Source organism: Euprymna scolopes, chromosome 1 (assembly GCF_053919585.1).
Source record: "Euprymna scolopes isolate OS-2025 chromosome 1, ASM5391958v1, whole genome shotgun sequence".
NCBI lineage: Eukaryota > Metazoa > Mollusca > Cephalopoda > Sepiida > Sepiolidae > Euprymna > Euprymna scolopes.
The window spans coordinates 168,075,609-168,089,060 of record NC_136482.1 but is presented as its reverse complement, the minus strand read 5'-3'; the positions used below and the strand labels follow the sequence as shown (position 1 = coordinate 168,089,060).

Here is a 13,452-nt window from a genome sequence, read left to right as displayed (position 1 = left end):
ATCGGCCCATTGGAATCGAAAGGGTTAATATTGTTGCAAACGTAAATCTAAGGTACCTAGCATAAATATATTCGCTTGAAGTACAGTGAAAATATGCGATTTATAAAGATAAATATACGGTAGCCAAAGAGAATATTCCGTCTCAAAGCAGCATATTCTTTTTAAAAAGAATATTCCTATGCAAAAAAGCATATTCTTTTTAAAAAAGAATATTCTCGTGTAAAAAAAGCATATTCTCGAGCATATTCTTACAGAATATTCCCGGCATATAAAAAGAATATAGAGCATATTTGAAAGAGAATATTGTCACAGCCCTAGTTATTTCTGCTAAGATGGTTGACTACTTCTCTATTTAGTATGGATTCCAGCAACTTACTCATGACACACAGGAGACTTATTGGTCTGTACCGAGAGGGAGATGACTTATCACCTGAATTCTTAAATACAGGGCATACTGATGAGGTTTTCCATGGTGTTGGAAAGCACTTCTCCTTAAGGCAACGCTTAAAAAGTTTTGTAAGTATGGTGGCAAATTCAGTGCTATCTTTTTGAAATTATATTTTCTAATCTAAAGGAAGTAATTCTGTAGTTCACCTCAAGTTTTCTTATCTAAGGAAATTAATTCTGCAACTCAGTCCAAGGGAATTAATCTCCTTGTACCTTCTAAGGCAATTGTTTTTAGAATTACGTTAATTGTTTAGGAAAGGAATTCGGTACTTTTTTAAAACTATCACAGCAGCACACCTAATCTGTAGACCTAATCACAGAATACATCTTCTATAATAATCAATACTGCGTTAACGTCACCACCACTGACATACATCAACTTCTAAATGTAATGGTAGACAACACACACTTTCAATATAAATCAAAAACATACAAACAGATAGCAGGTCCTCCAAACTTCTTGCTATAGACTATACCAGAGGTCACCAAACTTTTTTCACAGTGGGCCGGATAACTGAATGAATGACGAGCGCGGGCCACATAATCATTCTGTTCAATACTTGCAAGCCAGAACGAAAGCTCTGGGGAAAAAAAGACGAAAAACTAAGTTTAGCATTCCATGTTAATCAAAAAACAAAGACAACCAACATTTTATTTACTAAAAAGTTTTCAAAGAAAGCGACGTAAACAAAAAGATAGTTACATCAAACCTAGTGTGCACATATCCGAATCTCACAACCCAAACAGCAAAAAAGTTTAGTGAGATTTGTGAAACTGACGTTTGGCTTTCAAGATATCATCAATGTTTGGTTTGGAATTGCTGCATCCAATCAAGAGAATTGCTTTCAAATGATCATCAGTCAATCTCGTTCGATGTGTTGACTTCACATACTTCATTTTTGAAAATGTTTGCTCACAGACATAAGTTGTTCCAAACACTGATGCCATACCAGCGGCAAATTTCTTCAATTTCGGAAACTCAGGATCAGGTAAGCAGCGGTAAAATTCAACAAGTTTTCCTTCTCTGTGCTTCTCTTTCAACAAGTCATTTGCTTGCAAATCAATGAACTCCAACTGTAGTTCAACTGGCACATCATCAAGGTTACAATCAAACAGATTCTGGAACAGAAGAATGTCACTCTCAGTTCTGTCGAGATCTGAAAATCTCTCCAAAAAATGCTTCTTCAAGTCACGAATAATCTTTTTTGGAAAATCGAGGTTGACATCTACAGCGATTGAAGCGCAAAACTCTCTGAAACAGTGAAAATGAGAGAAGTTTTCTCCTTCCAGCTGTGCTTCAAACAATGACAGCTTTCTCCGAAATCCTTTAAGTTGGTCGTTATGTTTTATGAATAGATTATGAATAGACTATGAATAGACTATGAACAGACTATGAATAGACTAGAACAGAACACACTGCATAACTACTAATCCGGCATTTTCCTCACAATAATGTAGACGATATTCTCACCTAACATAATCTCGTGAAGAAGCTGATGAAATATTTATTTACTTCCAAAATGCAGACCCACATATTAGATTTACCATAGAACACCCAAACACATCTGCACATCTATCACTACTTGATTTTACACTCTACATAACCGAAACAGGCCAAATACACACCGATTTCTATAGGAAACCTGCTATCGGGGCCATTTCATAAACAACAAATCGGCACTTCTTTACCCAAGCAAAAATAGGCTATGCTAGAGATGAAACAAACTGCATTCGTAGCAGGTACATGAATAAAACGAACATGATCACCTCCATTAGAAAATTGCAACAAGTCCTCAAGCAAAATGTATACCCTACAAAAACTCTGCAGCACATTAAGACATCTAGCAGTAAAACAACCACTCACATTATCTAACATATGCTTTCTCAAAGTATCACATTTTAATAATAGGATAACAGCAGTCATATGTCAGACCATTCACAAAGAACAATTAGACATACAACTCACACACACTGGTCTAACATTAAGACAAAACTTATCTAAAACCAAAACTACATCAAGGAGCAAACCGTATTCATTATCTAACTGTCCAGAAAAACATAGGACTATGCGAACGCACATATTCACTTTATTAAACCCAATGCACCATATGCAAGGAGTCGTATATTGGAAGTACAATCAGGCCGTTGCATATCCGAATCAAAGAACATTTTACCATCAAGACCTGGTCTTTTTACAAACACGTATCTTACACAACAACCCCAATAAAATATAATTGTTAAAATACTAACAACTGAAAGTGATCAAGGAAATCCCAGATTAAAAGAATCGATATTAATAGTTAAATTAAAATTAAAAATATACAAAAACAGAAATATACATCTTCCTAATAAGGACAAAAGCAGCTTAAATACTTTCCTTGGGCGAGTTACAGTTTAAGTTCTCGTAGTTTTAAAAAAGTATCGAATTCCTTCCCTAAACAATTAACGTAATATGAAAAACAATTGCTCGACAAGATACAAGCAGATTAATTCACTTGGATTGAGTTGCAGAATTATTTTCCTTAGATTAGAAAACTTGGAGCAAACTACAGAATTACTTCCTTTAGATTAGAAAATATAATTAAAAAAAAAAAGATAGCAGAATTACCCCCCCTTAACAATTAATATAATTTTTGAACCTTAAAAATAGCGTTTCAAAACAAAATTAAAACATAACGACCAACTTAAATTAAAGTAACGAGTGGATATACATTTCCTACCTCTTGAGAATGGGAGTTGCTCCCGAAAATATCAGAGGAATATACCACCTATAGTCGAGAATACACCATTTATAATCAGGTAAATAAATGAATACTTATTGAAAACTATTGAATTATTTATCATTATTTATCTGCGTACACCGACTGAATATATACATATTAAGGTTTCAAGTCGAAATATGTACATCTTTGCGTTGATACATTTGAAATATATATTTGTACAAAATCTGACAAAAATTACAAATTGAACAAAGTAGGCATAAGGCCAATCGAAATCGTGGGGAAAATGAGTGTCGTTGGTTATCTTTAGTCTCAAATATTTAAAATTGTCTATCCAACTCTTTCGAAATATATCAGTCATCACAATACCACATTCACTCCAGAATTTGTCCTACTTAAGATAAACTCAAATTTGAACAAAAGTTTTATCGAACCTAAATATTTGCAGATGTTACATTTCATTAGCGTAGATATATTTGATACGTCTAACCACACTGATAGTTTAACTATAGACGACTAAAAAGGTAGAGGACAAAATGAGGGGGGGGGGAGAGGAATGACAAGTAGAAGAAAACTAAAATAAATACTAAGAAACGGAACTGAGAAGAGACAAGAGGAATAAATGTAAAACCGAAAGAAAAGGAAGAGAAAATAAAAGACGAGAGAGAGAGAGAGAGGGGGGGGGAAGCGAGAGAGACGGAGAGAGAGAGAGAGAGAAAGAGAGAGAAAGAGAGAGAAAGGAATACGCGAGAAAAAAAGAATAAAGATGAAAAAAGTAAAAGAAAAGTGAATAAAAAGAGTGAGAGATACTAATAGAGTAATAGTGTAATAGAGAGTGAAAGAAAGAAAGAAAGAAAGAGAGAGAGAGAGCGAGCGAGATAAATAGATATATATAGAGAGAGAATGAGAGAGAGAGAGAGAGAGAGAGGGGGGAAAGAAGAAGAGACAGACAGACAGACAGACAGAGTGGGAGTGAGGCATAGATAGATAGATAGATAGATAGACAGATAGATAGATAGATAGATAGATAAAATAAAAAATACAAATGATAAAAACAGCAAAAACTTAAAAATAAAACGCAAAAAAAAAAAAAAAAATACTCCAAAAAACTACACTCCAAAAACAAATCTACAAGTGAATTAAAAAGATAAAATGATCTGAAAGAAGTCCAGAAAAGATAATGAAATTAATTAGAAACGGTGTCCTAAATTTGTAAAGTTTTGATTGGTTTTTGCAACGGTGGGCCAATGTGTGTCGCTGGTGCTGTACATACTTTCATTATTAGCCAATCACCGCAGGCGCTAATAGCCAACCTCTCCGCCGCCTAACCGTATATTGCTGGTGGATGTAGGCACGAAGCTACTCGCCTCAGCACCAAGTAAACAGTATATTGCTCGCAGATGTTTGTGTTGCACAACAGACGACAACGGGCCAATAGTTCCAGGTGATTACTCCAGCACTGCCCCTGGAAATCAACACACACTATATATATATATATATATATATATATATATATATATATATATATATATATATATATATATATATATATATATATGAAATAAAAGACCTATCAATAAAAAGACAAGATAAAAGTTAGCGCATCCGAATCAAACACTTGTTTTATAGTTTCTCTTAGTAGTTCGATTATTTATTAATTTATTTTTTTTTCTAATTCAATTACCAGTCAGCCTGTTTCGATCCCCGCCTCGTTCGTCGCCAAGGGGCGCTGTGTGTTGTGGTGTCGAGGGAGAGAAGTAACCATGTCATGCTTATAGACCTCGGGTTGTACACGAGGCAAAGTGATTAGGGGATTTTTCTTAGGCAATGAGCATCAAATATCGCCTCCCGAGTAATAACCCCCAGCAAGAAGACGGCGTTGAGGGCATCTTTTTTTTTTTTTTTTTTATTTTTTTTTTCTCAATATCCATTAATGCTATTATAATGCTGATAATGAAGCTGGCATCGCCGTTGTTGGTGATGACGTTGCCTCTATCACCCAATACGCCGCCAGTTATTAGACTGACTTTATCTCATATCCTTTTCTTTCTTTCTTTCTTTCTTTCTTTTTTTTTTAAACAGCTTTAATTATTTGTTTGTCATCGTTTCTATTATTGGTTGAATCAGAAATAAACAAAAAGTATCGCCATTAGCGCAAAACCCGAAGATAAAACAAATTTAAATTTGAAAGGTTTCTCCGATTAAAAGACACCAAGCAATAATGGCTTTAGGGTTGTTGGCAAAAATAAAAGAGCGATGAAAGGTTCTTGCCAAAAGCAGTACAAATCATCGATGATGCCAAAAAGTTATCCATTTTCTTTCTTTGTACTCCTTTATATTTGTTTCCGAATTCTATTTATATGATTTTGGTTTGGTGGTTTTGTTTTACAGCATATCAACCTTTTCCGGGTTATTTAAGGCCAAAGTCTGTAATTAAAAAACAAAAACAAAAACAACCCCCCCCCACAAAACAAAACAAACAAAAAAACAAAAACGAAAAACAACAACAAAAACATTTTTATGGTTCAAGCTCTATATATTTTCAAATATGCAGTTAGTATATTTGGTATGGTAGTTTCGTTTTATGGCATATCAACCCATTCCGGGGTATTTAAGTCAAATCCTGCAATTAAAAAGCAAAAAAAAAAAAAAAAAAAAAAAAAACAAAAAAACCCAAAAAACTTCTAAAAAACAAAACAAAAAAAACAAAAAACAAAAAAAACAAAAACAAAAAAACAACAACAAAAAACAAAAAAAAACAGACAAACAAAAAAAATAAAAACAAAAAAGCACACACACACACACACACACACACACACACACACACACACACACACACACACAGAGAAAAAAAAACAAACAAAAAAACATTTTTATGGTTCAATTTCTATATACCTTCGAATATGCAGCCAGTATATTTAGTATGGTGGTTTCATTTTACGGCATATCAACCCATTCCGATCTTGCAATTAAAAAAAAACAAAAAGCGCAAAATGAAACAAACAGACAAACAAACAAAAAACAACAAAAAACGTTTTCATGGTTCAAGTTCTATATATCTTCAAATATGTAGTCAGTATATTTGGTATGGTGTTTCGTTTTACGGCATATCAATCCATTCCGGGTTAGGCCAAAACCTGCAATTAAAAAAAAAAAAAAAATACAAAACAAAACAAACAAACAAACAAAAAAAATAACAAAAACATTTTTATAATTCAAGTTCCATATATCTTCAAATATGTAGTCAGAATATTTGGTATGGGTGTTTCGCTTTACGGCATATCGAACCGTTTTGGATTTTTTAATGTTGAATCCCGTTATATTAGAAAACAGCTTTTATGCTTCAAGTTCTTAATATTTTCAAATATTTATTCGTATTGTTTGGTTTGGTTGATTTGTTTTATGCCATTTGAGCCCTTTTCGCGTTATTTAATGCTAAATTTGGTAAGTTTGGAAAAGTTTTTATGCTTCAAGTTATTTATATTTTCAAATATTCATGGTGTTTGGTTTGGTTGTTTTGTTTTATGGCATATCAACTCATACCGGGATATTTAATGCTGAACTCGATAATTTTGGAAAGTATTTTATGTTTTAAGTTCTTTATATCTTGAAAGATTTATTCATCTTTTATAGATATATAGATCGGTTGACCATTATAGGATTATTTAATGCTGAATCCAGAAATTTTAGAGAAAGCTTTCATGATTCAATTGTTTTTTGTATCATCAAATATTTAGTCGTTGTTTCTGGTTTAATTGTTTTGTTTTACGGCATATCAATCATTTTCGGGTTCTTTAATGCCGCTTCCGGAATTTTTGAATGAGTTTTCTTCTGTTTTAGGTTTATTTTATTATTTATGGTGCCTGGTTTGGTTGTTTAGATTTACGGCATATCAACTTTTTTTTTCGGTTATTTAATGTTCACTTTAATATTTTTAGAATAAGTTTTTATGCTTCGAGTTTTTTAATATCTTTAAATATTTAATCATGTTCTTATGTTTGGGTGTTTGTTTTACGGCATATAAACGATTTTCGGATTATTTAATGTCGAACCCGGTAATTTTTGAAAAACGGTCTCCTTCTTCAAGTTCTGTATATCTCTAAATATTTAGTCATGGTATTTAATTTTTTTTTTTTTTTTTAGAAGAAATTGTTATTTTTGTTTTGCAGAAAATAACTGAGTTTCACAAAGGGAAAGAAAAAAAAAAGCAATAATACTAATGTTTGGTACATTTTAGGTAAGGACTCTTAGTATCTTCAAACAGCCTGATCCGGTAACACCAGATCATTCAACTAATCAAATATGAAATACCGTTGCTAAAAAAGAACTAAATTCACACCCTCGAGTAAAATAGAAATTTTTCTTTAATGAAGCGTATTCAATTTTAAAAAATAAAATTTTCTACAAGATTTCAAAATATGTTTAGAGGTTGACGTAGTTTGCTTGAAGCATTGTTTAGTGTGCATATAAATGAAATTTAAATTTATAGAAGGCAATACAATGCAGATGTGTAACGGATAGACACGAACTTAAGATATAACGGTAGAATAAGCTATGCCGATTCACCATTTTTAATACAATACTAGCTGAACGTCCGGAGTTGTCCGGTCGTATACTACGCTTAAACATGATATTTTGATTTATGCAGATTGCATATGCATTATGATAGAATCAATCTTCTATTGATTATTATATATGAATAATTTGCCCGGTTGACTAATTCTAAAAAATAAATGAATAGATAATAAAAAATAAATAAAAATAAAAAATAAAAATAAAAAGATAAGGATGATAATTATAACGTGGCCGATACTGCACCAACCACACCGGGTGTCCTTAACCTCGTCGGATTCCACCCGATCTGACAGGTGTTCTTTCGATCGTACATTGTCCCATCACAAGTTGGCCTGTTGATCATCTTCACCAACTGTGTTTTCAGGTGTGGTGCCCGGAAAACTCGTCTCGGGAAAACTCGTCTCCGGAAAACTGGTCCCCTTTCGCTAGGTAGGAAAACTGGTCCCTCATTGAATAAATATCGATTGAAAACACATTTTATGATCATTCTTGAGGGAGATATTATTTTTTTAAATAGAATATAGCCCCCCCTAATATTTTTAAAAAATATTTTTACTTGTTTAATGTTTTTTTTTTTTTTTTTTTTTTTTAAATAAAATCGATTTTCTAAGTGTCCGTTTTCTACATAACTGGCTAAGTTCTTAGTGGTTTCACTTATATTAAAGCGTTTATTATGTTCATACAAAGTTAATTACAATTTTTTTTTGTTCTTATTTTAACAATGTTTTTTGCAGTCATAAAAACAATAATTAAAAACAAAACCAAAAAATTAAAAAACAGGGAGCGATTCGATTTTTCGTTACTTTTTTGTTTTGTTTTTTTAATTATGATAGTTTTTTTGTTGTTATGTTTTTGTTTTCTCTCATACCAAATGCACTCATGCGTTATTTAAAATTATAATTTTATCAATTATCAACATTTATTGTCGTCCTGTCAAAGTTTGCAAAAATTAACTAATAAACTAAAAACGAAATATTTTTTTGGCGCGAGAGATGCCATGTGCTAACAATCTCTCGTTAACTAATTTTTAATTTTTTTTAATTTTTACTTCAAAATTCTAAAATCAATCATTAAGAGAAAAAGTAATCACTAAATAAATTTATTAATCAATTTTCTTGAAAACCCCGCTATCGTTTATCAAGAATCTTTTTAATTTCATTTTTTGTTGGTTGTTTTTCGGAGGGAGATATAGCTTTTACCCCCCCCCCACCCCGCTCTCTCTCTCTCTCTCGAAATTATATTTTAAAAAATATTAAAATTTATTATTTTCTTTTTAAAACCAAATCTCCCTCAGTAATTTCTTTAATTTTCTATTTTTTAGCGATTATCAAGACCCCTAAGATGTGATATACCGGACATTATTTCCCGTTCGGAGTTGTATTACTGTACACATAGATTCGAAAAAGTTGTCAAAAAACAAATATATAACAAATAAATGTTATCAAAGGCAAGATAAATTACTTTTCTACCAAACTAGATATAATTTTCGTGTTTTTATTCAATTTAACATGTTTATTCAGCTCAAAAAGCGTACAGTGTTTACCGATGTATTGGGAAATTCAAAATGGCGGCCGACTCTCTCTCTTTAACACGGTAAGTTCGGGAAAAGGTGTTATAAATAATAAACTAGACAAAATACTATTAAAAAACCACCGAATATATGTCAAGTTATGTCACGGTAACATATATTGAGCTAATTTCTACCAGTATTTTGTCTAGTTTATTATTTATTATTATTGGGGTTGACGATGAATGCTCTGGAAAAGTCACTTCTGGTTAATTTTTTGTTTTAAAATATAGAAAAGAAAACCGCGATTTGCGGTGATTTTAGATGGTACCTCTTCTTTTATCGTAAATTAAACTCATTAATAAGAAAAAATAGGGAATCATTAGTCGAATACTCTACCACTGAGCTATACCTCCAGATGTCAATGATTCTATTTTTTTTTAAGAAGAAATACTTTGTTAAGATTTTATTATCTCTCTTGCCGGTATAACGTATAAAAATTATCTTGTAAAAATTCTTCTTTTTTTTATCTATAAGAAAAACTGTTTTTAGGATAGGATTTTTTCAATTTTCGACACATATTGGATGAATTTCTGCACAAAACATATCTAAGGACACTGCTAGACATATAAATTATATTTCTGTGAAATTTACAAAATATAGGCTCAGCCGTTTCGGAACCTATAAGGAAGGAACTCAACCACACGCACATAGTGACTCATATATATATATATATATATATATATATATATATATATATATATATATATATATATTTTACATGTATTCTGATCAGATGGAGATATGCTAGTATGTGTACCTCCACGACAATTCGCCGACCCCAACGTTTTGTGTTCCGTTGATTTTTCATTTCATCTTCTGTCGTTCTGGTTTTGGCCGTGTCGCCTTTTACGCATTGGCGACCGTTGAAGGGAGTGCACGGGCTCATAAGTGCAAAAATAAAATGGGAAAAACAAAAGAATGCACAGACCCCGATATATTACACATGGACACTGTCTGCATGTGCGAAATCCCCGACTCTCTAAATGTTAAGATCCACATGTACGTTCTGTCGAGGCTGTCCGTCTGTTAATTGATCATCTCATTTCCCCATCTGTTCTGAGTCACGATCCGTCTTCAACTGTGTCCAATTCACCACTCTCAACTTTTACTGTCGTAAACTGGACTTTGTCGTCCGTAAATCGATCCTATTGTCATTAAAACTCATTGACTGTCGCACCCCATAGTCACTCCCCAAAATCATAAAACTCATTGTCGATCTCAAAGTACCCGCAAACCAAATCTAAATGTATCTCATGTCAAATGTTCGATTCTTTTGTTCTTTTGTCTACCCCAGTGAACAGCTTCTTATCTTTTGTTATGTATCCTTTTTTCTTTCTTTTATCCTACTTCTTAGGGCGGGGGCGTCGACTATAGCATCACAAAGAATCCGTATTGTAATACGAAGGGCGTTCCAAATGTAATGTCTCTTATTTTTTGTTCTGCCCGAATGGATCAGTCCTGATTGCAAATTGCATTTGTTTGATAACTGAACTTATGCATTCATGACCTGAAAGTTTCATCTCTCAGTTGCAGATATTGACGGCGTGAAACTATAAGAAAGCAACCCCTGTTGTAGACGTACGTCAGAAGCAGAGATGCGTTATTGAATCCCTGGAAAAATTGCATCAAAACTGGTGGTGACTATGTAGAAAAATAAATTCTGAAGTACAAAAGGTCGCTTGTTTTAATTGTACTACTCCCATATTCATAACTCTTCAACTTTTTGAGCTAAAAAAATAGGAGACATTACCTTTGAAACTCCCGTGCACAGCTATCTTTCATCGTTGGCAAAAACTCATTGAAAATGGTGGTGACTATGAAGAAAAATAAACTCTTGAGTACATGGGATCGCTCGCTTTATTTGTACCACTCCTGCCATCGTAATTCTTCTTTTTGAGTAAAGAATAGGAGGCTTTACTTTTGGAACAACTTTGGTATTTCGTGAAATTTTCCCTTCGTTCAAATATTCTGAACCTATTGTTGTTAAAAATAAAAGTCAAAATATGCGTTTTAAATTACCTTTTAGTTTGTACATAGTTTTTCTTAATGCTAGGACGATTAATCGGTATCAGAATTTGTATCAGAATAGAATTGAGCCTATTTCTCGATACCAAGTATAATTCTTTTAACTAGCGGGATCTGTGGCAATTCCACAGGGGACTCATTCATATGTAATATATTGATGTTGACATTCTGTAGATGTTCGGTATAAATGGAGACGCTCTGATATTATTGTAGCTTTTTTAAAAAAATTAAAACTGCAAAAGTATTTATCTAAGCTAGCAGGGACACCCTACGTAGCCCGGTCGTAAAGTACGCTTAAATATGATATATTGCAGATTTCGTATATATTATTATAGAGTTAATGTTCTATCGATTTTTATATATTATAAAGTTACGATTTCAAAAATAAAAACATATATCCATATGAATTGGGTGTATCAGCTTGAGTTCCTTCGAAAGCAAAACCAAAATTTATGAGTAATTCTTGATAAAATTATTTATTAAAAAAATGGATCACTGGAGATCCATCAGCTATAATCGAAATCGAAACCAAAACTTATGAAGAATTCTTGGTAAAATTATTCATAGGAAAATAAATGACTTGAGTGTCATCAGCTATAATTGAAACCGAAACCAAAACCGAAACCAAAACTTTTGAAGAATTCTTGGTTAAATTATTTATTATAAGAAATGGGGATCCAGAATTAAACAATAGTAACTCGGATGTAATCGTGACACACACACACACACACACACACACACACACACACACACACACACACACACACACACACACACACACACACACACACACACACACACACACACACACACTATCGTATTAATACATAGTATTGTTAAAAGTAATAAAAACACTCCTTTCCTATTACTAACCCTAAGTATGGATGGCAATACGAAAAATATGGCAATTACATGTGATTTTATGATTTTGCTGATCGGCTTTAGAATTAGTGGTAAAAATTACTAAACTGCTTAAAAAGTTATAATATACCGAAATAGGATCAGTTTATACTATATTCATATGCACAACTGAACCCTCATTCTAAATTCTAAAATAACGTTTCAGTGTGCTCACACAACATCACCTAAAAATGTAGAGCCTCATATTTTTTGGGTATTTTAAATGTAAATGAACGTTTTTTTTAAGTTAAACTTCTCAATGTTTGCTCTTCCAAAGTTTTGATGAACTTGTGAGATTTTCATCTATATTTTCACTTGTGCCAAAACAAACAAAATATATGGAAACATGAAATATTTCAAAGGACGTGGTGATCAGAAAAATAAAATTCAAAGCATCTTAAAGCCTGTAATAGACGCCATATGGTCATTTATCAAATAGGTGCGAACAGCTTTTTAAAATCTGTGATATTGAACAGGCAAATGAACTCTAGAATATTTACTTGGCTTGTATTAAAAACTAATACAAACACATTAAATTAGGTTTGGAGAGTCTGTGGATTTCCTTGTGTCCAAAAGGGCACCATAAAACTTTAATTATTTCAGAAGAAGCCGATGACAAACATTCTAATGTACAGCTGGCGCCAACGAAATTTACTCCCTCTCCCGCTCAGAGCATTTAAAACGTTAATAATCATATGAACTCCTTCAAATGAAAGCGCATAGACATTTTAGCGTGATGTGAAACGATTACAAAAGCAATAGGCAAGTTATAAATGACCCATAAATAAAATAAATTAAATTCTGCTAATCAATGTTAAATCTGTAAATGAGATTTATAACTCATTCTGTGGCCCTTTCCAGTCTTATGCTCTAAAGGAACAACTTCTAATAATAAAAAAAAACAATTTGCGCTTGCTTCATTTTTTATTTTTAAATTTTAAAGTATCGGTTTGGAATCGAAAATTAGACTATAATTTTTCCGATTCCGATACCCCGAAAAGTTTCGATTTTTCCGATTCCAGACCCCGATTCCGATTAATGGTCCCGACACTAATATATATATATATATATATATATATATATATATATATATATATATATATATATATATATATATATAAAATGGGTTAAGAAATTCCAACGAAAGAAAGATGTATATTTAAATAAGGGAGTAGTCACCAACAATGTGTATTTTTTAATATTATTTTATTGTTC

The 13,452-nt window shown here is 32.3% G+C and overlaps 1 protein-coding gene across 1 annotated transcript in view; it reads right to left on the bottom strand.

The window, feature by feature from the left end:
* Positions 1-1,203: 1,203 nt before the first annotated feature.
* Positions 1,204-13,452, bottom strand: part of LOC145282162 (general transcription factor II-I repeat domain-containing protein 2B-like) — a 47,650-nt gene continuing 35,401 nt past the window's right edge. Inside the window, exon 2 of the mRNA XM_080132240.1 lies at positions 1,204-1,673. Coding sequence (XP_079988366.1) covers positions 1,204-1,673 — 470 coding nt within the window. The remainder of the gene's footprint in view (positions 1,674-13,452) is intronic.